Source organism: Schistocerca nitens, chromosome 5 (assembly GCF_023898315.1).
Source record: "Schistocerca nitens isolate TAMUIC-IGC-003100 chromosome 5, iqSchNite1.1, whole genome shotgun sequence".
In the NCBI taxonomy this organism is placed as follows: domain Eukaryota; kingdom Metazoa; phylum Arthropoda; class Insecta; order Orthoptera; family Acrididae; genus Schistocerca; species Schistocerca nitens.
The window spans coordinates 614,244,191-614,268,635 of record NC_064618.1 but is presented as its reverse complement, the minus strand read 5'-3'; the positions used below and the strand labels follow the sequence as shown (position 1 = coordinate 614,268,635).

Sequence of the window (24,445 nt, the reverse complement as noted above, 5' to 3'; positions counted from 1 at the left end):
TGGGTGTGATCAGAAATCATCATGTACGTACGTCTTCAAGGAGTTAGTTATTTTAATTACACCAACACAATACTGATGAAATATAAATGAAATTTGTCATAAATAATCCATCACAATTTGAGAAGCATAGTGAAGTACATACAAACAACGCCAGAGGATATAATGTCCTTTATTACCCACTATTAACGCCGTAAGTGGCTCAGAGAGGAGTTCAATATGCAACAGCAAAAATTTGTGATCATTTTCCCAATAACATAAGGTGTCTGACATAAAGTAAGTTCGCATCTAACCGAAAACCACTTCTCTTGGGCAACTCTCTCTCTATTTTATGGACGAACTTCTATTTAAAAACTGGCATCCTGTAATAAGAACGGATTCTGAAGTATAATCGCGTGAGTAAGACTAAGTTCGTTAATGTTAACAATAATCATACATACATTGTAAGTAGGCTGTTTAGGTTTTTATGTTGGTAACGTCACCTAGCGCTCTGTATGAAAATCACTGGCTGTGCTGTGTGCAGTCTGTGGCTGGTGGGCATTGTTGAAATAGTCGCTATTGTAGTGTTGGGCAGTTGGCTGTTAACAGCGTGTAGCGTTGCGCAGTTGGAGGTGAGCCGCCAGCAGCGGTGGATGTGGGGAGACAGGTGGCGGAATTTTTAGAGCGGACGATCTGGACGTGTGTCCATCAGAAAGAGTAAATTTGTAAGACTGGATATCATGAACTGATATAAATATATTATAACTTTTGAACACTATTAAGGTAAATACATTGTTTGTTCTCTATCAAAACCTTTCATTTGCTAACTATGCCTATCAGTAGTTAGTGTCTTCAGTAGTTTGAATCTTTTACTTAGCTGGCAGTAGTGGCGCTCGCTGTATTGCAGTAGCTTGAGTAACGAAGATTTTTGTGAGGTATGTGATTTGTGAAAGGTATAGGTTAATGTTAGTCAGGGCCATTCTTTTGTAGGGATTATTGAAAGTCAGATTCCGTTGCGCTAAAAATATTGTGTGTCAGTTTAAGCACAGTCATTTATAATTTTTCTAAGGGGACGTTTCAACATATCCTGTAAAAAGACTCATTCCACATCGCTTAGATGAAAGAATCTTTCAAAACAACTAACAGTTGTACGAAAGTTCTAGTATAGTTTACATACTTTTGGAATAAAAGAAACCGCTCACCGAAAAGCAGAGGTGTCGAATCGTCGACAGGCACACACAAAAGTAAGAAAACTTGCTAGTTTTCAGATTAACCCTTTTGCGAGCTAGAGTAAAATACCCAAAGAAGAGACAGTCTCTCTCTCTCTCTCTCTCTCTTCCACACACACACACACACATACACACACACACACATGCATGTACACATATGCATATCACATTTATGGCTGGCACTATATGGTGCTGGCTGGATGAATAATACAATTTCTGCATTTCGGTAGGTGGGATAGTTTGTGGTAGGGGTTGTGTCAGGTAGGGAGGGAAGTGGGAGAGAGGGGTGGGATGAGCATCTCTCCCCCTCTACCCACCCTACCTTACACAACCCCTACCACAACCTATTCCACCTGCCGAAATGCAGCAAAATTGGAAATTTGTGGTAAGGTCTTATGGGACCAAACTGCTGAGGTCATCGGTCCCTAAGCCTACACACTACTTAATCTAAGTTAAACTAACTTATGCTATGGACAACACACACACCAATGCCCGAGGGAGGACTCGAACCTCCGACGGCGGGAGCCGCATGGACCGTGACAAGGCGCCCTAGACCACGTGGCTACCCAGCGCGGCCCGAAATGCAGCACTGGCAGTACTCAAAAAATGTTCAAATGTGTGTGAAATCTTACGGGACTTAACTGCTAAAGGTCATCAGTCCCTAAGCTTACACACTACTTAACCTAAACTATCCTAAGGACAAACACACACACACTCATGCCCGCGGGAGGACTCGAACCTCCGCCGGGACCAGCCGCACAGTCCATGACTGCAGCGACTGGCAGTACTACTCGTCCCTCGTCTCTCTCTCCGCCTATCCACCCCATGTGACACAACCCGCCATGTAAAGTACTCCACCAACCGAAATGCAGCACTGACACTATTCGTCCAGCCCATGTAGGCGTGTGTATTTCCTTTGTGTATTTTACTGTAGGTTGAGAAAGGATTACTCCGGAAGCTAGAAAATTTTCTTACTTTTTTTGTGTTCGCTTATCGACTACTCAGTGCTACCGATTTTCGGTGAGTGATCTCCTTTATTGCAGAAGTATTTACCAGCTGACGGTTGAGAGGAAGAGGAGGGAGACCGGCTAACCTGGGAAGGTGAGGTTGACGAGGACGGGCGCGCTGGAGGCGACGGCGGCGTCCACCAGGTGTGGGTAGCGGAGGCGCGCCCAGGCGGCCAGGTTGCCGGCGTACGAGCCGCCGAACAGCACCCACGGCACGAGCAGCGTGTCGGCGTGTTCCTGGCGGTACTGCCGGATGAAGTTGGCGAGGTCCGCCAGCGCCTGCTCCGCACTCAGGAACCGCAGATTCTCCGTGGACAGGTCCCTGCGGCAGTGCAGTGCAAAGTAGGGCAACCGTCTCCGGCTGCACCGTTCTTCTCGAGTTCAGGCTGGTAGTTAACGTCATCTACAGGGTGACAACTACTCAACTATATGCAGAAAAAACGTAAATTAGTTACGAATTACAGCTTGCATACACTTTATTCACCATGTAAGCGTCACTACAGATATTCGGATTTAGGTTATGACATGTTCTACACTACTGGCCATTAAAATTGCTACACCACCAAGATGATGTGCTACAGACGCGAAATTTAACCGACTGGAAGAAGGTGCTGTGATATGAAAATGATTACCTTTTCAGAGCATTCACACAAGGTTGGCACACCTACAGCGTGCTGTCACGAGGAAAGTTTCCAATCGATTTCTCATTCACAAACAGCAGTTGACCGGTGTTGCCTGGTGAAACGTTGTTGTGATGCCTCGTGTAAGGAGGAGAAATGCGTACCATCACGTTGCCGACATTGATAAAGGTCGTATTGTAGCCTATCGCGATTGCGTTTTATCGTATCGCGTTGGTCAAGATACAATGACTGTTAGCAGAATATGGAATCGGTGGGTTCAGGAGGGTAATACGGAACGCCGTGCTGGATCCCAACGGCCTCGTATCACTAGCAGTCGAGATGACAGGCATCTTATCCGCATGGCTGTAACGGATCGTGCAGCCACGTCTCGATCCCTGAGTCAACAGATGGGGACGTTTGCAAGACAACAACCATCTGCACGAACAGTTCTACGACGTTTACAGCAGCATGGACTATCAGCTCGGAGACCATGGCTGCGGTTGCCCTTGACGCTGCATCACAGACAGGAGCGTCTGCGATGGTGTACTCAACGACGAACCTGGGTGCACGAATGGCAAAACGTCATTTTTTCGGATGAATCCAGGTTCTGTTTACAGCATCATGATGGTCGCATCTGTGTTTGGCGACATCGCGGTGAACGCATTGGAAGCGTGTATTCGTCATGGCCATACTGGCGTATCACTCGGCGTGATGGTATGGGGTGCCATTGGTTACACGTCTCGGTCACCTCTTGTTCGCATTGACGGCACATTGAACAGTGAACGATACATTTCAGATGTGTTACGACCCGTGGCTCTACCCTTCATTCGATCCCTGCGAAACCCTACATTTCAGCAGGATATTGCACGACCGCATGTTATTGTACGAGCCTTTCTGGATACAGAAAATGTTCCACTGCTGCCCTGGCCAGCATATTCTCCAGATCTCTCACCAACTGAAAACGTCTGGTCAATGGTGGCCGAGCAGCTGGCTCGTCACAATACGCCGGTCACTACTCTTGATGGACTGTGGTATCGTGATGAATCTGCATGGGCAGCTGTGACTGTAGATGCCATCCACGGTCTGTTTGACTCAATCTACAGGCGTAACAAGGCCGTTATCACGGCCAGAGGTGGTTGTTCTGGGTACTGATTTCTCAGGATATATGCACCCAAATTGGAAGAAAATGTAATCACATGTCAGTGCTAGTATAATATATTTGTCCAATGAATACCCGTTTATCATCTGCATTTCTTCTTGGTGTAGCAATTTTAATGGCCAGTAGTGTATATGCCTGCCATCGTTGGCGATGGTGTGGAACAGACGAAAAGCGAAATTCTGCATGACCCGCTGAAATGTTAGTACATCGATGCTGACAATGACCTTATGAGTGGCTGTTTTCAGCTCAGCAATGGTTTTGGGGTTAAGCTGGACACATTTTTTTTTAATATAACCGCACGAAAAGGAGTCGCATGTCTTCAGACAGGGAGAATATAGTAGCCAGTCAAGGCCCATTCCAGTGGCCTCTGGATACTCTCGAGCCAGAATGCGGTCCCAAAAGTATTCCTACAGGACATCAAACACTTTTTTACTTCAATGGAGTAGAGCTCTGACCTGCATAACCATATATTGTCGAAATCAGGGTAACTTTAGATAATGGGCATTAAATTATCTTCCAAAACCTTCTCGTACCGTTCAGTAGTCACAGTGCCATCAGGGAATATCGCACCAATCATTCCGTGACTGGACACTGTCCACCACACAGTCACCCGTTGAGGGAGAAGAGACTTCTCGATCGCGAAATGGGGATTCCCAGTTCCCCAAATGCGCCAATTTTGCTTATTGCGAACCCATCCAGATGGAAGTGGGCTTCGTCGCTAAACCCAACCATATTCGTATCAAAGTCGTGTTCGTCAATTCTGTGGACAATAGTGTTGGCGAAACACAACCGCTGTCCCATAGCCGTGTGGCGTAGCGACTGATGGATTTGAATTTTGCCTGGGAACGGATGCAGGTCTTAAACAACAATTTGACGCAGTGCCTCACGGTTGACTGCCACCTGTTATGCAGCTCGTCTGATCGATTTCCTGGGGTTGATTTGAAACACGACGCGTGTCTTCTCGATGTTTTCAGGTGTTTTCGACCTATTTGGTTCAAATGGCTCTAAGCACTATGGGACTTAACAGCTGAAGTTGTCAGTCCCCTAAACTTAGAACTACTTAAACCTAACTAACCTAAGGACATCACACGCATCCATGCCCGAGGCAGGATTCGAACCAGCGATCCTAGCAGCCGTGTGGTTCCGGACTGAAGTGCCTAGAACCGCTCGTCCACCGCGGCCGGCCGCCCTATTTGGACGACCGATATTGTCAACACTGTCATCACAAACACTACCCGTTGTCTCAAACTTCCGATTCAAATTCTTGATTGTTTGGTCCGGCTGTCTTCAGCTTGAATCCTGTCGCAAACTTCCTTTGAGCCGCAGCTGGGCTGTTATTGCTCGCACAGTAGGCATTCTCAAGCCTATACGCTCAGGCACGCTTTGCCATGACATTTTCACGCGCAAATTGCCGGTAACGACAAGGCTCCCATCATGCCCCGCGGCCAATTGCGCAGTTTGAACGTCCTAACACAAACTGTTCAGAAACTATGACGATTTTATTTCATATAGTTCAATAATTGTCACCCGGTATACCCAGTATACACAGACAGTACAACCGCCACTCGATATTATTATCTGTATTACTTAAGGATGATTTTTAAGACATGGTTTGCATGCCAAAATCGGTGTTAGAAACTTCATCTACTGTGTGCAGTAAACAATGCTGAATGTGTTCATCATATATCGATTTAACAGTTTCTTATGCGCTTCTAACCACGAAAAACACCTCGATACTCTAACATAACTTCCTCTGTTGGGACCTAGCGTGATGGCAGCTAGTGTTCACGAGGTACTCGCCACACCCAAACACTTCCATCGAAATTCCACAAGGAATATCGTGACTATCACTCTAGTGATCCAGTCCCCAGTGCCGTCGCTCTTTACGCCAGCTGAAGTGTCGTTTAGTATTTACTACAGAAATTTGTGGCATATGATGAGCTGCTCGTCCACTGTACCACATTCTTTTTAACTGCCTATGCACAGTCATTGTGCTAATTAGACTGCTGGTAACGCTTTGGCGCGCAAGAGTGATTTCTTCCGCTGATTTCATGCCATTTTTTCAAGCACCCTCGGTAAATGTTCGACAGGCCCTTTTCCTCAACACATGACGTCTACATGGTCTTGGTTTATCTATGGTTATTCCTTCGCTTCTCCAGTTCACAATCACGTCACCAACAGTCGACTGCAACAACTTTAGAACAGTTGATGGATTTGTTACTCAAATGACATCAAGTAACTAGTGTACGTTCGAGGTCACTCAGCTCTACTGACCGACCCACTCAGCTGTTTCTGGCGTAACTTTTACACTTCCGTATTGGGTTCTCGTGACATCTGTTGGTCAATTCCACGTTAGACTGGGATGTCTCGATGCTTTTGATAAGAGGTGTACCTATTCCACACACTGATCAGTCGTAACGTTATGACCATCTGCTTAACAGCGTGTTGGACCACATTTGCATTGCATTACAGCAGCGATACACCGTGACGTATTTGTCAGGTCCCCGGTAGGTTACTGGAGGTAACAGACACGTATGCCCAGCGTCAGCCAGATATTGTAGGCTGATGATTTCGGACGTTGAAGCTGGTGCTCGGTAGTGAGCCGTGTCGGCTTGTATTGACTGCAGTACTTACATCGAATCTCTGCTTCGTTTTCCATCTGGTCGCCTGGCTGCGCCATTGCACCGCGTCTTCCGGTTTCAAATATTTGTGAGGAGGAAGAGTGCGGAATGGACAGTCACCGGCGACGAGGAGGAAGGAAGTCGGTTGGAGGAAACGCGTGATGTCACCCGCTGGTGGTCGGTGCCTTGACCGATTTGCTCTGAGGGAACCGTTGCAACGGGAACGGCTTTGATTATGATTAGCTGATTCCGTGCGCTGAAAGGTAACCTCTTTCTGTTGTCGAGCCATGTCGTGTGATCTCGTTTGGTTGAGTTTGCGGGCTCTGTTGTCATTGCCTTGCCCTACGTGATTCTTCCCTGAGTTGTGAATTTGTGCTTGTGGGAAGTTTGCATCCACCGTTAGTTGGTCTGCATCGATTATAGAAACTTTTTAAGCCTGCCCATTTCGGTGCTCGCTGTGCACCCTTTGATGCTTTCCTGAAAAATAACGGGGGTGACGATTGCGGTGAAAGCTGTTTTAACTGTTTCGTTCTAAGATACCTCCGGTGATGGAGTTATATTGGCCGTGGTGAACCTTCTCGCTTAAGAGGATACGGAATCGCATATCCCCGCAATGTTAAAATATTCCTACTATAGGGAACATTGTCTCACAAACTACTGGAGACAGAGAGATAAAATTTTGACTGTATGTGCATTGATATGTTATAACAATACTCGAATAACAGTTTATCGTCAAATTATTTTGTTACAGAGATATTTTACATTTATTTTTAAGTAAATTTTTTCCATTACTTTTTACTAGATTACCACCCCTAAGTCTTTTGTAAACCAAGTAATTAAAAAATCGTTGTTTCAATGTGTAAAAGAAACCCATGTGACTAATTCATAAAAATTTTAGACTTATAGGTTCACCAGTACCTGAGATAATATTACTAGAAGAAGTAAAAAACAAACTTACGGGAAACGGAGAAGAAGATTAAAACATTCCTGATCCATAGTTAGTACCCTCTCCACAGTCTTCATAATCATCTTCAAGTCTTCTTTTGCCACCCCTCTGCAACTGTCTTGCTTTTTTCACCAATGTCTTGATTATATTGTCAGCATACCTTAGTCTGTACTGATCTAAAGTCAACATAGCACGTACTGTGCGGGAACCAACACGCAAACGCAACTTTTGAAGGGCCTGGCATTTAGTTATATTCCCAAGATTGAAGGTTGCCACAGCATCATACACACCAAAATGTAGTGTATTAATTCCGACAAACACTGTTTTTGGGAGACGATGCCATATCACACTATTCAAGCACTCGTTGGGGTTCTGCGTTTTCCCATGAAGACATTTCATCACAAGACTTCTGTCAGCCAGATCTCTGAAAATGGGCTTCATTTCTTCCGTGATGGTTAATGGTAGGCTGGTGGTGAATGCGTTTCTCTCCAGTTGTTAGTCCCCTATTGTATTTACACCAGTTCTTTTCGCCTTTGGGGCACAAACCATGTTCTGGATGCTCATCTGTGGATGCGGTGTGGAAATACAAAGCCCATATAGCTTTCCTCATTTCTTCAAGATTGGCAGTATTTTGCCTGATTGCAAGGCCATAGCAATTCTAAATGTGGTCTATTATGGAATCAGTTAATCTTCCTTTGCCATGCAAGGTTTTCCCATCATCTAGTTTTTTCCCTTTCATAAATGATTTTAACCTTCTCAGCCTGGCACACATTCTCTTCTGCACATGTCCTATACATCCAAGTTTGCTTATATTTACACTGTTCCCATATGGTTTGCTTTCCAAAACTTACTTGAATGTTTTAGAGCCACCATCTCCCAGATACTTGACGTAGCGAACATTATACCATTCTGAAGAGCGATGAAAACTTTCTTTCACACCAGCAATCTCCATGCCACCACTACTAACATAATAACTAGCAACACAGTCATCACTATGTTCATTTTTCAGCCTGTCTATGCATCTACAGTATGTAGACATTATTGCAACATCAATAACCGTGCCAGTCTCAACACTAATTGCTGTTACAACACCATTGTTGGTGGTGTGACCCCTTTTTTGTCATGTGCCATCAAAAGCTACTGTGAGGTCACGACTGCCATCATTTTGTTTCACTGCTTCTTCCACAGCTACCTGCATTGACTTCTGTGCTACATCTTCAACTGCAGATCCTACTACATAGTTGTAAGCATCAAACTTTGATGGTACACTTGGAAGATTTAGAACACCAAATAGAATATCACCAGCTGCTTTACCCTTACCAATTGCTCGCAGTCCATAAACTAACCTAATATTTACACTATAAAGTTCAGTTTTCTTGTATCTATTATTTACAGTTACTGAAACAGAACTTACAGCTGCACTTATAAACATGCATATTAAACTAAACTGGGCAGCCAGGCCATCATGGGATCCTACTTTCAGAGAAACGTTTCCTTGACATTTTTTGCAGCACACACTGTTGTCAAGAGCTTCGCACAATATACTCGTATAAATGAGTTCAAAAACTTCTTTCCCTTTATCAAGTAAATTATATTTCTCTTCCAAATCTCTTAGTTTTTTTATGAGAAGCACTGTTTTCATTTGGAGTAAGTTCGTTCGGCAAATCAGTAGGAAGTGGACTCACATTTTCCAACAGTGATAATGAAGAACTGCTTTGCTTTGCTAATGAATCATCATTTCTTTTATTTTGCCAGTTCACACGCTTTTTAAACACCTTTGCTCTATCTCTAGGCATTTTCACTGCGAAAAATAAAGCAATAAATACGAAATAACTCGACAACAACAACTTTCATATAGCACATGGTTTACATACAATCCTGTCGCAAAATCAAAGAGTAACTTCAGGAAACCAGAGGAAACATTTTTGGACAGATAGTGTATAAAGAGTCGCTGGAAAGTGGGATATTTGAATTCATATCACATAAATGTACTGCCAAAAAGTTTATGGTCAGCCACGAGAGACGTGTGTAACTAAAGTGCAATGCCCGATCTTACAAATCTATAAAAATAAAATAGTTATAATTCTAGTAAAGCTATGTATGATACGTCATTTTAAAGAGGAAACTTGGCGTCTTAAGCCCTTTTTAATTCGAGCGCTTCGTTCTTGGTCGTCCACTCTTATTATTCTCTCTTGGCTCTTGTACATATTGTATACACATCAAAAAAGTTTTGCATCACCCCGGTTCCCAGAACTCCTGCGGATAGACATTGACTGGATATTGTATCACAGATACAGTCCCTTTGACTGTTCAGAGCTGTCACTAAATCTGCCCAAAGATGTAAACAACCATGCATGAACAGTGCCTATTAAACGGAGAGGATACGATCAGTTCCAGTCATTCCACCAGGAAGGAGGTACACGGCTCGTGTTGTCTGTAGTTCAACCATGACTAGACGGTCAATACCGCGGTTCAATCGCGTCCGCGTAGTTACTTTGTGACAGGAAGGGCTCTCAACGAGGGAAGTGTCCAGGCGTCTCGGAGTGAACCAAAGCGATGTTGTTCGGACATGGAGATATAGAGAGACAGGAAATGTCGATGACATGCCTCGCTCAGGCCGCCCAAGGGCTACTATTACAGTGGATGACCGCCACCTGACAGCAACGCCACCATGTTGAATAATGCATTTCGTACAGCCAAAGGACGTCGCGTTACGACTCAAACTGTGCGCAATAGGCTGCATGATGCGCAACTTCACTCCAGACGACCATGGCCAGGTCAATCTTTGCAATCACGACACCATTCAGCGCGGTACAGACGGAGCCCAGCATCATTCCGAATGGACCACTCAGGACTGGCATCACGTCCTCTTCACCGACGAGTGTCGCATATGCCTTCAACCAATCGTCGGAGTCGTGTTTGGAGGCAACCCGGTCAGTTTGAACGCCATAGACACACTGTCCAGTGAGTGCAGCAAGGTGGAGGTTCCCTGCTATTTTGGGATGGCATTATGTGGGGCCGACGTACGCCGCTGGTGGTCATGGAAGGCGTCGTAACGGCTGTACGATACGTAAATGTCATCCTCCGACCAATAGTGCAACCATACCGGCAGCGTATTGGAGAGGCATTCATCTTCATGGACGACAGTTCGCGCCCCCATCGTGCACATCTCGTGAAAGAATTCCTTCAGGATAACGACATCACTCGACTAGTGGCCAGCATGTTCTCCAGACATGAACCCTGTCGAACATGCCTGGAATATATTGAAAAGGGCTGTTTATGGACGGCCTGACCCACCGACCACTCGGAGGGATCTACGCGGAATCGCCGTTGAGGAATGAGACAATATGGACCAACAGTGCCTTGATGAACTTATGGATAGTATGCCACGACGAATAAGGCATGCATCAATACAAGAGGACGTGGTACTGGGTATTAGAGGTCCCGGTGTGTACAGCAATCTGGACCACCACTTCTGAGGGTCTAGCTGTATGGCGATACAACATGCAATGTGTGTTTTTCATGAGCACTAAAAAGGTCGGAAATGACGTTTATGTTGATCTCTATACAAAGTTTCTGTACAGGTTCCGAAACCCTCGGAACCGAGGTGCTGCAAAACCCTTTTTATGATGTATGTATATTCCTAGTCTCTCACTATAGCTTACCCCTGTTTTTCTCAGAATTTCGAACATCTTGCACCATTTTACATTCTCGAACGCTTTTTCCAGGTCCCAAAATTCTATGAGGATGTCCAGATTTTTCTATAGTCTTGTTTCCATTACCAAACGCAACGTCAGAATTGCCTCTCTCTTGCCTTTACCTTTTCTAAAGCTAAACTGATCTTCATCTAGCACATCCTCAATTTTCTTTTCCAATATTCTGTATGTTATTCTTTTCAGCAACTTGGATGGATTAGGTGTTAAGTTGATTGTGCGATAATTCTTGCACCAGTCAGCTCTTGAAGTCGGCGGAATTGTGTGGACAATATTTTTCCGAAAGTCAGATGGTATGTCGCCAGACTCAAACATTCTATCCACCAACGTGACTACTCGTTTTGTCGCCACATCCCTCAATGAGTATAGAAATTCTAATGGAATATTATCAATCCCTTCTGCCTTATTTAATCTTAAGTCCTCCAAAGCTCTTTTAAATTCTAATACTGGATTCCCTATCTCTTCTAAATCGACACCTGTTTCTTCTTCTATCACATCAGAGAAATCTTCCCCTCATTCAAGCATTCAACGTCTTCTGTCCACCTATCCGATTTCTCCTCTGCATTTAACAGTGAAATTCCAGTTGCACTCTTAATGTTACCACCCTTGCTGTTAGTGTCACCAAAAGTTGTTTTGACTTTTCGGTAAGATGAGTCTGTCCTTCCGACAATCATTTCTTTTTTGATTCCTTCACATTTTTCATGGAGCCATTTCGTCTTAGCTTCCCTGCATTTCCTATTTAGTTCACTTCTAGTGACTTGTAATGCTGTATTCCTTGTATTTTTGTACTTCCTTCTTTCATCGATCAGCTGAAGTGTTTCTTCTGTTACCCATGGTTTCTTTTCAGAAACCTTCTTTGTGCCTATTTTTTTTTTCAACATCGGTGATGGCCCTTTTTAGAGTTGCCCATTCATCCTCAACTGTGTTGCCTATTGAGCTATTCCTTATGCTGTATCTCGTCATTCCTTAGTACTTCCGTATCCCACTTCTTTGGGTATTGATTCTTCGTGACTAATGGCTTAAACTTCAGCCTCTTGTGATTCTTGAACAGAGTACTCTCTATTACTAGATAAAATCTGTGACACAACTTAATTAGTCTTTCTCCTCTCTCATTCCTTGTCCCAAGCCCATATTCTCCCATAATCTTATCTTCTACTGCTTCCCCTACAGCTACATTCTAGTGCCCCATGACTATCAGATTTTCATCTCCCTTTATGTACTGTATTACAGTTTGAGTATCCTAATATACTTTCTCTATCTCTTCAGCTTACTGAACTATCGTTTTCGGTGTTGGTTAGCTGTCTATTCTGTTAAGAACAAGCCGGCCAGAGTGGCCGAGCGGTTCTAGGCGCTTCAGTCTGGAACCGCGCGACCGCTACGGTCGCAGGTTCGAATCCTACCTCGGGCATGGATGTGTGTGATGTCCTTAGGTTATTTAGGTTTAAGTAGTTCTAAGTTCTAGGGGACTGATGACCTCAGATGTTAAGTCCCATAGCACTCACAGCCATTTGAACCATTTGTTAAGAACAACCTATCACTGAACTGTTCACAGCAATACACGCTCTGCGCTCTCGTCCTATTCATAACGAATTCTACTCCCATTATATCATCTTATCCTGCTGTTGATATTACCCTATACTTATTCGACCAGAAATCCTTATTTTCTTTCCATTTCACCTCACTGTCGCCTACTATATTTAGATCGAGTCTTTGCATTTCCCATTTCAGATTTTCTAGCTTTCCTACTACGTTCACGCTTCTGACATTACACGCCCCGACGTTCTCCTTTCGTTCGTTTTTCGAGATTTTTCTCAAGGTCACCTCCCCATTGGCAGTTCCCTCCCGGTGATCCGAATGGATGGCTATTCCGGAATCTTTTGCCAATGGAGAGATCATTATGACACTTTTTCTGTTAGTTACAGGCCCCATGTCCTGTGGATACACATTGGCCAGGACTTCTCCCATCTACCCACTGGAGAGCACATGACGACCTGTGTGATAGTGACCACTTCCCCAACTTTCTGTCACTCCCCCGACGTCCCGACGTCATGCCCACGGACGAATACTCAGATGCGCTTTAAACAAGGCAGAGTGGGTAGCCTCTTTTGGTTGAGCAGCTCACTTCAACGATAATTTCTGCGGCGGGAAACGCGATCCCTCGTTCTCTAGGGTGCCCCTGCGAAAGACAGTCACTTGGTGGTCACCGGAAGTCGCTGAGACAATTAAAGAGCGTCGGCGAGATCTACAGCGACATAAGTGGCACCCTTTCCCAGAACACCTAATAGCCTTTAAGCGGCTCCGTGCCCGCGTTCGCCTGTTTATAAAACGACGGAAACAGGAGTGTTGGGAGAGGTACGTGTCGACCATTGGGTGCCATACGTGACCTTCCCAAGTCTGGATGAAGATCAGACGTCTTTTTGGGTACAGACCCCAACAGGTGTCCCTGGCGTTAACATCAATGGCGTGCTCTCTACCGACTCAAACGCGATTACCTAGCAGTTTGCTGAGCACTATGCTCGAGCCTCTGCGTCGGAGAACTACCCCCCCCCCCCCCCCCAGCCTTTCGCACCCTCAAACGGGGGATGGAGAGGAAAGTCCTCTCGTTCACTACACGCCACAGTGAACCCTATAACGCCCCTTATACAGAGTGGGAACTCCTCAGCGTCCTTGCACATTTCCCAGACACAGCTCCTGGGCCGGACTGGATCCACAGTCAGATGATTAAACATCTCTTGTCTGTCTACAAGCGATATCTCCTCGTCATCTTCAATCGGATTTGGTGCGATGGCGTCTTTCGATCGCAATGGAGGGAGAGCACCATCACTCCGGTGCTAAAATCCGGTAAAAATTCGCTTGATGTGGATAGCTATTGGCCTATCAGCCTCACCAACGTTCTCTGTAAGCTGCTGGAACGTATGGTGTGTTGGCGGTTGGGGCGAGTCCTGGAGTCTCGTGACCTACTGGCTCCATGTCAGGGCACCTTCCACCAGGGTCTCTCTATCATTGATAAGCTTGTGTCCCTCGAGTCTGCCATGGAACAGCCTTTTCCAGACGCCAACACCTGGTTGCCTTCTTTATTGACTTACATAAAACATACGACACGACATGGCGATATCATATACTTGCCACATTCTATGAGTGGGGTCTCCGGGACCCGCTCCCGAATTTTATGCAAAACTTCCTGTCGCTCCGTACTTTCCGTGTCCTCCCATAGTTCCCCCTGTATTCAGGAGAATGGCGTTCCGCAGGGCTCCGTATTGAGTGTCTCTCTAGTTTTAGTGTATATTAACAGCTGTAGGGATGCGGATGACATCTGCATTTCGTATTGCTCCTCCAGTACTGGTGTTCCTGAGCGGCACCTACAGGGAGCTCTAGCTCACGGCTTCCAGTTTTCTGCCGTGAAGTCGTGTGTCATGCACTTCTGTCGGCGTCGTACCGTTCATCCGGAACCTGAACTTAATGACGATCCACCCACTGTTGTGGAGACGTATTGATTCTTACAAGGGAACCTCCCCATCGCACCCCCCTCAGATTTAGTTATAATTTGGCACAGTGGATAGGCCTTGAAAAACTGAACACAGATCAGTTGATAAAACAGGAAGAAATTGTGTGGAACTATGAAAAAATAAGCAAAATATACAAACTGAGTAGTCCTTGGGCAACATAGGCAACATCAAGGATGCTCTGGGCACAGGACCGCCATGGTCTCGTGGTTAGCGTGAGTAGCTGCGGAGCGAGAGGGCGTTGGTTCAAGTCTACCCTCGAACGAAAAGTTTACTTACTTTATTTTTGCAAAGTTATGGTCTATCCATTCGTTCATTGACGTCTCTGTTCACTGTAATAAGTTTAGTGTCTGTGTTTTGCGACCGCACCGCAAAATCGTGCGATTAGTTGACGAAAGGACGTGCCTCTCCAATGGGAACCGAAAATATTTGATCCAGGAAAACACGTCTGATATATTCTATACGAGACTGGTGACGGCATGTGCGTCACATGACAGGAATATGTTGTCGACCCACCTAACTTGCACACTTGGCGAATGGGTAAAAAGATTCTTCTACCGTGCCCGATTTAGGTTTTCTTGTGGATGTGATAATCACACCCAAAAAAGTGATGAAAACATAAGAGTGTGTCACATAAACTGCAACAAATGAATGCAAGAGTTTCACAGTCGCACAGTTTTCTCTGTTCTCTGTCAAAACATATGTTTTTAACGTTTTCAAATTTTTCCGTGTGTAGACCGTCAAATCCTGCATATGTCCAAGCAAATCTGAATATGTCCTGGAATTTTGGAGAGCGAAATTGATTATGTGTGAGTGCCTGAACTCTGATAATTGTCTGAAAATAACAATTTAAAATTTTTGCTGTAGGGGAGACTTGAACCAAGGACCTCGTGTTCCACAGCTGCTCACGCTAACCACGGGACCACGGCGCTCCTGAGGCCACAGCGTCCTTGATGTTGCCTATGTTGCCCATGGACAACTAGGTTTGTATATTTTGCTTATTTTTTCGTAGTTCCACACAACTTCTTCCTGTTTTCTCGATTGATCTGTGTTCAGTTTTTCAAGGCCTATCCACTGTGCCAAATTATAACTAAATCTGAGGGGGGTGCGATGGGGAGGTTCCCTTGTTAGGACTGGTTTTCGATGCCCGATTGACTTGGCTACCTCACCTTCATCAGCTCAAATGGGAGTGCTGGCAGCACCTCAATGCTCTCTGCTGCCTGAGCATCACCAACTGGGGTGCAGATCGCTCTACGCTTCTGCAGCTCTACAGAGCCCTTGCTCAACTCCGCCTGGGCTATGGGAGTCTGGTTTACGGTTTGGCGGCGCCCTCAGCGTTGCGTTTACTTGTCCCAGTGCACCACTGTGGCGTTCGCCTAGCGATGGGAGCTTTTAGAATGAGTTCAATGACCAGCATCCTGGTGGAGGCTGGAGTCCCTCCATTGCGGATCCGACGTGCACAACTGCTAGCCAGTTACATTGCACACATTCAAAGTTCTCCTGAGCTTCTGAATTACCATCTCCTTTTCCCACCCACGGCAGTTCATCTCCGACATCGGCAGCCCAAGTCAGGGTTCGTGACTGCGGTTTGCGTGCAATCCCTTCTCTCCGAACTGGAGTCCTTCCCTTTACCACCTCTACTTGAGGTCCATTCATGTACACCTCTATGGTGTACACCTCAGACGAAGCTTTGTCTGGGCCTTTTTCATGGCCCTAAGGACTTTGTTAACCCCGCCACTCTCCGCTGTCACTTCCTCTCGATTCTTGACGTGTTCTGGGGCTCTCAAGTTATTCACAACGATGGATCGATGGCTGATGGTAATGTTGACTTCGCCTATGGCCTCAGAGGCCATATTGAACAGCATCCCTTGCGTGCTGGTTGCAGTGTGTTCACTGCAGAGCGTATGGCCGTATCTCACCATCCTTTGATGGCGAACATCCAGGAGTCCATCTCTGCCCTGGAACTGTTCTGTCGTTCATTGGTGTTTGTGTGGGCCCCAGGACACGTCAGAATTCCAGGCCACGAACTTGCTGACAGGCTGGCCAAATAGGCTACGCGGAAACCACTCCTGGCGATGGAATCCTTGAAACTGACCTGCTGTCTGTCTTACGCTGCAAGGTTTTTCGGCTTTGAGAGACAGAGAGGCATAACAGTATTCACTACAAACTACGTGTCATTCAGGAGACTACGAATGTGTGGAAGTCTCCATTGTGGGATTCTTGGAGGGAATCAGTTGTCCTTTGTAGGCTCCACATTGGTCATATGTGGCTCACACATGGTTACCTCCTCCATCGCGAGGATCCACCTCAGTATTGCTGTGGCTCCCAAATACCAGTTGTCCACCTCTTTCTGGACTGCCCACTTTTAGCCACTCTGCTTCGGACTTTCAACTTTCCCAGCACCCTGCCTTCGGTGCTGGGTAATAGTGCCTCAACAGCAGCTTTAATTTTATGTCTTATTCGTGAGGGTGGGTTTTATCATTTGATCTGAGTTTTAGCGCATGTCCTTTCTCCCTCTGTGTCCTCCATCCTAGGGCTTTTAGGGTGGAGGTTTCAATGTGTTGGAGACTGGCTGGCTTCTCCTTTTTTAACCTCATGGTCAGCCACCCATGGTAATCTGCTTTCTTGTTTTTAATCTCCCCTCCTCTTCTCTCTGTTTCTTGCGTCCCTCTGTGGTTTTCTTGTTCTGTTTTGCCCATTGTAGTGTTTGTCGTACTTTTGTCGTTCTTCCTTTCTCGTGTTATTGTGCCGTATGTCGTCTTTATTTTCTTCTTTCCCTTGGGTAATTGTTCTAATGGGAACAAGGGACCGATGACCTCGAAGTTTGGTCCCCCCCCCCCCCACCACACACACACACACACTTTTAAACCAACCTACCAATCAAATCGACAGCCATGAATGTCTTTTTTCACGGCTCCAAAAATATGTTAATGGCATGGGGAGAGATTGGAACAGTATGAAGGACGTGTAAGGGTTTCCCAGCGAAACTTCTCCAGTGCATTCGAAGTATAATAATCAGTGCTTCCTGTAGCCTTTCATCAGGACGTCTATGGACACGTTGGCGTCTATCTGACCTCCAAAAATGTAAGCTGTATTCTTCATTGAACATCACAGTATGGCACTCAATGTTCCAGTTGACGCTGGCTCTACATCGTGCAAGTCTCTGGTGCGTGTGGTATGGTGTCAGCGGTAAACAACCTATGAAACGGAAGATTTCAATTCTGCTAGCAGTAATCTGTTCCAGAATGTGACATCCTGCGTGTAATCTCTGCCTGTACTTCAGCTGAGAGCATCAGTCTATTCCTCAGAGCCAGTCGAACAATTCTTCTATCATCTCAAGGTATAGTTGTTCTCCAAGGATCTATTCTTACTGTTCTTGATGTAATGTTTCATCACCACTCACCCTGAAGGTCAACTGTCTGTGCTATCTGTGTACAGTATTTGTTAGTCCCATGCCCGCCATGCCAATGATTCGAACTATCTGAAAGTCGAAACGATGGCGATGAGCTACACGTGGATGCTGTGTTGCCATCGTAACTGAAAAAATTACAATAATATTATGGACGCACAATAGCCAGCATATACCTACACCATTTTCCATCTGTAGAAATGGCTTTCTTCTGCCCTGAGAGCGAGTTCGCATAAGGAGGAAGTTTTGATCATATACCCCAAGGCATGCAAACACCAAACCATCAAACAAATGGCTCTAAGCACTATGGGACTTAACATCTGAGGTCATCAGTCCCCTCGACTTAGAACTACTTAAACCTAACCAACCTTCGGACATCACACACACCCATGCCCGAGGTAGGATTCGAACCTGCGACCGTAGCAGCCGCGCGGTTCCGGACTGAGCGCCTAGAACCGCTCGGCAACAACGTCCGGCACCAAAGAATCAGATTAGCAGGTTTTGCTCAAGGTACTCATCATGTAACGCTTTCCAATCACATCAGCGCATTTGTATAATAGTAAAGAAGGGTATAATTGGCGTTGGAGATCGCTGCAGCGATAGCAGTCAGTCCGCCGTTCTATAGCTACGTTGCTGGCTTACCGAGTGGGTCGGCTCTGCCCGTAGAAGCGGTGCTCCAGCTCGAGGCAGAGGCCGCGCAGCCGGGTGCACAGCGACGCCATGAAGCCAGCCTCCACCCACGCCACGTTGGCCTCCGTTTCCGCCCCCACGTATAGCAGCACCGGGCCCTCCGCCTCGTGGTGTGCCGTGTTACGGAAGAACCGCTGCAAACAGATGCCTCGATTATTCCGCGATAGCAGTGCATTATACTCTCTGTACATCAAACCATCACGAAAATTTTTGGGAAAGCTACCCAAGCGTCAGGTAAGTCACTACTAGTAACCTGAACTGTATGGCGCTATGTACCTTGTAAAAGCGACCGTCGGGATTTACTACAATGACATTTAGCATGTCGGACCTCCACCGCCGTGTTACAAATAAGTTTCATAAATATACGTATCGGTGATGCAGGGTGTTAGAAAAAGGGCTCCCTAGTTTTTAAGTATAAATTTAATGGGGAAATTAATGAAAAATTACATCAGTGAGTACATATAATGAAAGAGAATTCCTTCAAGTTTTGTTTTAATGTTAGTAGACTCAACGAGGAATCCATCTGTTGCCCTGCACACGTCGAGACGATATTCCATTTTTCGCCACGTATTCACCAACATTTCGGGTGTAACTGTACCAACCGCCGCGACGATCTTTTCCCGTAAATCATTGATTTCTCCGATCTTTCCACTGTGCACAACATTTCTTATGTGGCCCCAAGAGGAAACGTCCAGTGGGTTTAAGTCAGGGCTTCGTGGTGGCCAAGGTATTGGGCCAGCCCTGCCTATCCACCTTCCTGGAAAGCGAGTGTCAAGAGCCGCATGCACATGGTTACTGTAATGAGGTGGGGCACTCCTAATTGTAGACTACGTCTGGCCAATGACTTCTTCGGGCTACGAACACACGAAACACGGATCTCTTCAACAGCATCTTCAGAAGTTCTCGATCTACCTGGTGATTTTTCTTTTAAAACACTACCGGTTTCCTTGAAAGTCGTTAGCCAATGACGGATAATGTTTGCTGTAGGTTGTTCACCACCATATTGACGTCAAAAATTACGTTGCACTGTTATAACTGACTGAATTTTCAGAAGCCAAATAACACATTGCTCTTTCTGTTGCGTAGTAGACATTGTTGCTGAGTTGCTCTGCACTGCATTGCACTCATGCCTGGACTAAACTGAGGGAACAGAGGAAAAAAACAGCATTGGTGCCGTCTCAAGGTCAAGCAGTCCTGTCAACTGCGGGGGAGCCAAACTTGGAGAGTTGAATCAAAAACCACAAACAAGAATAGTATATGTCACCTTGTACATATTCTAGGACACATTAAAACTAGGGAGTTCTTTTTCAAACACCGTGTATTTTACTCCTATGTGCTCAACATTGAAACTGAAGTAAGAAAAGTAAGATTTTTGTTCATACAATGACTGGAGGATAGAAATAGGTATAGTCAATGATTTAGTACCGTGCAGCACTATGTTTACATGTTAATAATATGTTATTGTAATTAGAAAACATTCGTGTTCCCATTCATACTAACAACGGTATTAATAATGCACCAAATAACATTATAATTAATGTCCAATGATGTTGTACAGGTAACAGTATTCTATAATGATATTCTATTTGTGAAATGTTATCCGAAGAATTCGTCAAGGGAAATAAAATGAACGTTAGTGCCAAATAACGTTACTGATGCAAATTTGTCTTTCCATTTGCAACTAATCACTAACAGCATGTTGTTAAAATAGGTTTAAAGTGATTTAAAAACGCAGCTTCGTCGAAATCATTTTTTAATTGCCTAAATATTGGTTTTCGTCGCATTTCTTTGTGTGTTTATTATAAGTTGCTCGTTATGACGGTATGCCGCTTCAAGGCAACAGCGCATTGAAGATTCAGGAAGAAATCATCGAGAACCTGCACTTTACTAAATCTCTTGATTGACTTTCTTGAGCAAACGCATTATTCAAGTGAATATCATAAATTTGCGGCAGGCTGGTATCGTTTCTGTCTCCCTTTGAGTCTCGGTAGTGATTTTATGTTTAGTAATCCATGGCGATAAACCTCTTCTTGCGACAGCTCAATACATGTGACATGTCAAGCCACACGTTTTCTACGAACATTGCAAGCATACATCGCTATATCCAAAGCACAGGCAGTCATTCACTGTCAGCAACAGACTGTTACTGCTTGACTTTTCTTAACAAGAAATAACGTCTTTGTCCTACTCCGTGCAGTTTCCTTTCAAACATTAGAAAAATGTTCACACAAGCCTTTAATAAATAACATCATAAACTTTATTCATACACCGATCAACTGAAGTATTTCTTCTGTTACCGATGGTTTCTTCACAGTTTCTTTCTTTGCACCTATGTTTTTCCTTCCAACTTCTGTGATTGCTCTTTTTAGAGATGTCCATTCCTCTTCAACTGTACTGCCTACTGAGCTATTCCTTATTGTTGTATCTCCTTATACCTTACTACTTCCGTATCCCACATCTTTGCGTATTTTTCTTCCTGATTAATGTCTTGAACTTCAGCCTACTCTCCATCACTACTGTATTGTGACCGGAGACTATATCTGATTCTGGGTACGCCTTACAATACAGTATCTGATTTCGAAATCTCTGTCTGTTCATGATGCAATCTAACTAAAATCTTCCCGTGTCACCCGGCCTTTTCCTAGTGTACTTCGTCCTCTTGTGATTACCGAACAGAGTATTTGCTATTAGTAGCTGCAATTTATCAAAGAACTCAATTAATCTTGCTCCTCTCTCATTTCTTGTCGCAAGTCCATATTCTCCTGTAATCTTTTCTTCTACTGCTTCCCCTACAACTTCATTCTAGTCCCCCACGCCTATTAGATTTTCATCTTCTCTTACGTACTGTATTACCGTTTTAGTATCCTCATATACTTTCTCTGCTTCATGTTCAGCTTGCGACTTCGGCATGTATACTTGAACTATCTTTTTCGGTGTTGGTTTGCTGTCGATTCTGATGCGAACAACCTATCACTGAACTGTTCACAGTAACACACTCTCTGCCTTCCTTCTTATTCATAACGAATACTACTTCCGTTATACCATTTTCTACTGCTGTTGATATTACCCTAAACGCATCTGACCAGAAATCCTTGACTTCTTTCCATTTCACTTCACTGACACCTACCATATCTAGATCAAGACCTTGCATTTCCCTTTTCAGATGTTCAAGCTTGTGACATTCCACGCCCTGATTCGTATAACATTACCTTTTCGGTGATTATTCAATTTTTTTCTCATGGTCACATTCGCTTCGGCAGTCCCCTCCCGGAGATCCGAATGGGGGCTATTGCTGAATCTTTTGCCAATGGAGAGATCATCATGACACTTTTTCACTTATAGGCCATATGTCCTGTGGATACAGATTGCGTCTCTTTAATGCAGTGGTTTCCATTGCCTTCTGCGTCCTCATGCCGTTGATCATAGCTGATTCTTCCACCGACAGCGGCAGTTTCCCATCCCAGGTATAAGAGAGTGCCCTGAACCTTGACCAATCCTCCCCCACCAATTCCGATTATTAATCAGAATTTAAGAAGTGGCTCGTTTCGAACCGGGACCGAGGTCGTTTTGGTCACTGATCAAAGACGCTACTCCTAGACCATGGGTGCCTTCGTTATATGAAGGAAGAATTTATTCTTGTAACAGGTGCGTGCTCTAAAGTGGTACTGCAGTCTTGTGCAGTCAGTTACTTGCGTTTGTGATCAGAACCAAGCAAACAATCGTTAATCAAGTAATGATGATTGAAACTATTTGCCCGACTACCACATGGTGCATGATGCAGACGACAGGAGCCTGTAGCCATGCATAATTGAGGGCATTAGTGCAGTAACCCGATACATTCACGTTTCAGCGAAAAAAATATTTTACTACCACTTCATAGTTTGGAGGCTGATCTATCGTACTGTACAAGAATGAGATCTGTGCATGGGACCGGTTCAGAATAGGAAATGGACTTGTGGACGTTAAGAGTTCAGGGCAACAACCGTACATTTCCAGAGCTTGCCTTGTCATTCCACTAAACAATACTCAGATTATGGTATGTTAAATACGTGCAAGAAGTTCACTGTGTTCGACGTTGCATGAGATCTATTTTTAAACATCTCATCCCGTCTAAAAAAGCTCTGTAGCTTCAACATTACGAGTGCTGATAATGAGAAGAAACTTCTTTGAGTACTCTACTGAATAGAATGTGTATAGTGACGGAAAAAAAACTCAGCTCCAAGAAGACGTTGTGCGACATAAACGGAAGTTGACAGTCGTGTTTATACATCCGGAAGATGATGTTTATTCAGATTTCGCGCCCGTCGCATAAGATTGGCGCAAGTAGCGCCACTATGAGGATGAAAGTCAGGTTTGCTTTAAATACACGCCGTAATGACAGTTAGCGTTAGTTATCTCTGAGATTCTAAGTGGTGAGTTGATGTTAATGAAGAATGCCTTTAAAGTGACAAAGACGCCGTTATAAAGAACTCACTGGTTTCGAGCAAGATAGACTGCCAAAACCCAAAGTGTGCAGCCAATTGATAAATGTGAAAAAATGTGCTAATGTTGTCAAACATAGACTGCCATACCTCAGTAAGAGGCAGTGTTTGAAACTGAAGAAACTGAAATCCTTTTGAGTGTTTTATGTGTTTAAATTTGTGTCGGAAATGAACTGCCGTAAAACTCAAAGTGGGCAGTCAAACGTCTGAAGTATAGTGTATATACAGTGTTGAAATGTTTGTTAACACGGACTGCCAGATGCTATTGAAAGCAGGAAAATTATTTGATTATTATATTGGTTAGTGTTGTATGCGTTTTGATGTGGTTATCAAAGAAGGACTGTCTGTTTCAAATAAGGGCAACGAGCAAAGAATGCTAGGTTCAATTTAAATATTTTTGTATGATTATGCAAATATCAAAGAATGAACTGCTATTATTAGGAGCAGCATTGAAAGTTTCTTGCTTACTAACTTTAAAATTATGCACGAACAGTGTTAAAAAGTCTTGTGATATTGTTAGGTGTATGTTTCTGTATATGTACTTACAGTTTTTGAATGCTTCGAACATGATAATCGATAGTCTTGGCAATACAGAAAAAGTTTTGATTGCTACTCAACTTATTGTTTCACAAAATAAGAGTCAATTATGATAGGTGTAAAGAAATGAATATTGAAGCTTATGTCTTGTTTTGGTAATAATGTGTTTTTTAGTGTGTTTTGTGATGTGTTTTTTTTTCATGCCCAACTCTGGTTGGATTGATTATTTCTTTCATTGCTTGACACCATTTAGATGCTATTGGTGTTTCATTGATGTATCCCTAACAGAAAACATCAATGAACCATGGGGCATATGTAATACCTATTTTGACCTATTTTGTATCTGTATCGATATTTCTATGTAAATTTGTAGTGTTGCTTATGTAGAGTGTTGTTTCTGTCTTGGAAATTCTTGGAGTATGTATACATATTTCAGTTATGTGAATTTTTGAACGATGTTGTCTAATCTGTGCTCGTGGATTTAAATAACTACTGGAATGATTGTTATATAATGTACTGTAAATGAATTGGTCCATAGTTACGGAACGTAGGGT

General features: G+C 44.3%; 1 protein-coding gene across 1 annotated transcript in view; it reads right to left on the bottom strand.

Moving 5' to 3' along the window:
• Positions 1-24,445, bottom strand: part of LOC126260617 (thymus-specific serine protease-like) — a 251,955-nt gene that overhangs the window by 80,400 nt on the left and 147,110 nt on the right. Inside the window, exons 4-5 of the mRNA XM_049957954.1 lie at positions 18,826-19,007; positions 2,299-2,534 (exon numbers count right to left, since the gene is read on the bottom strand). Of these exons, the coding sequence (XP_049813911.1) occupies positions 2,299-2,534; positions 18,826-19,007 (418 nt within the window). The remainder of the gene's footprint in view (positions 1-2,298; positions 2,535-18,825; positions 19,008-24,445) is intronic.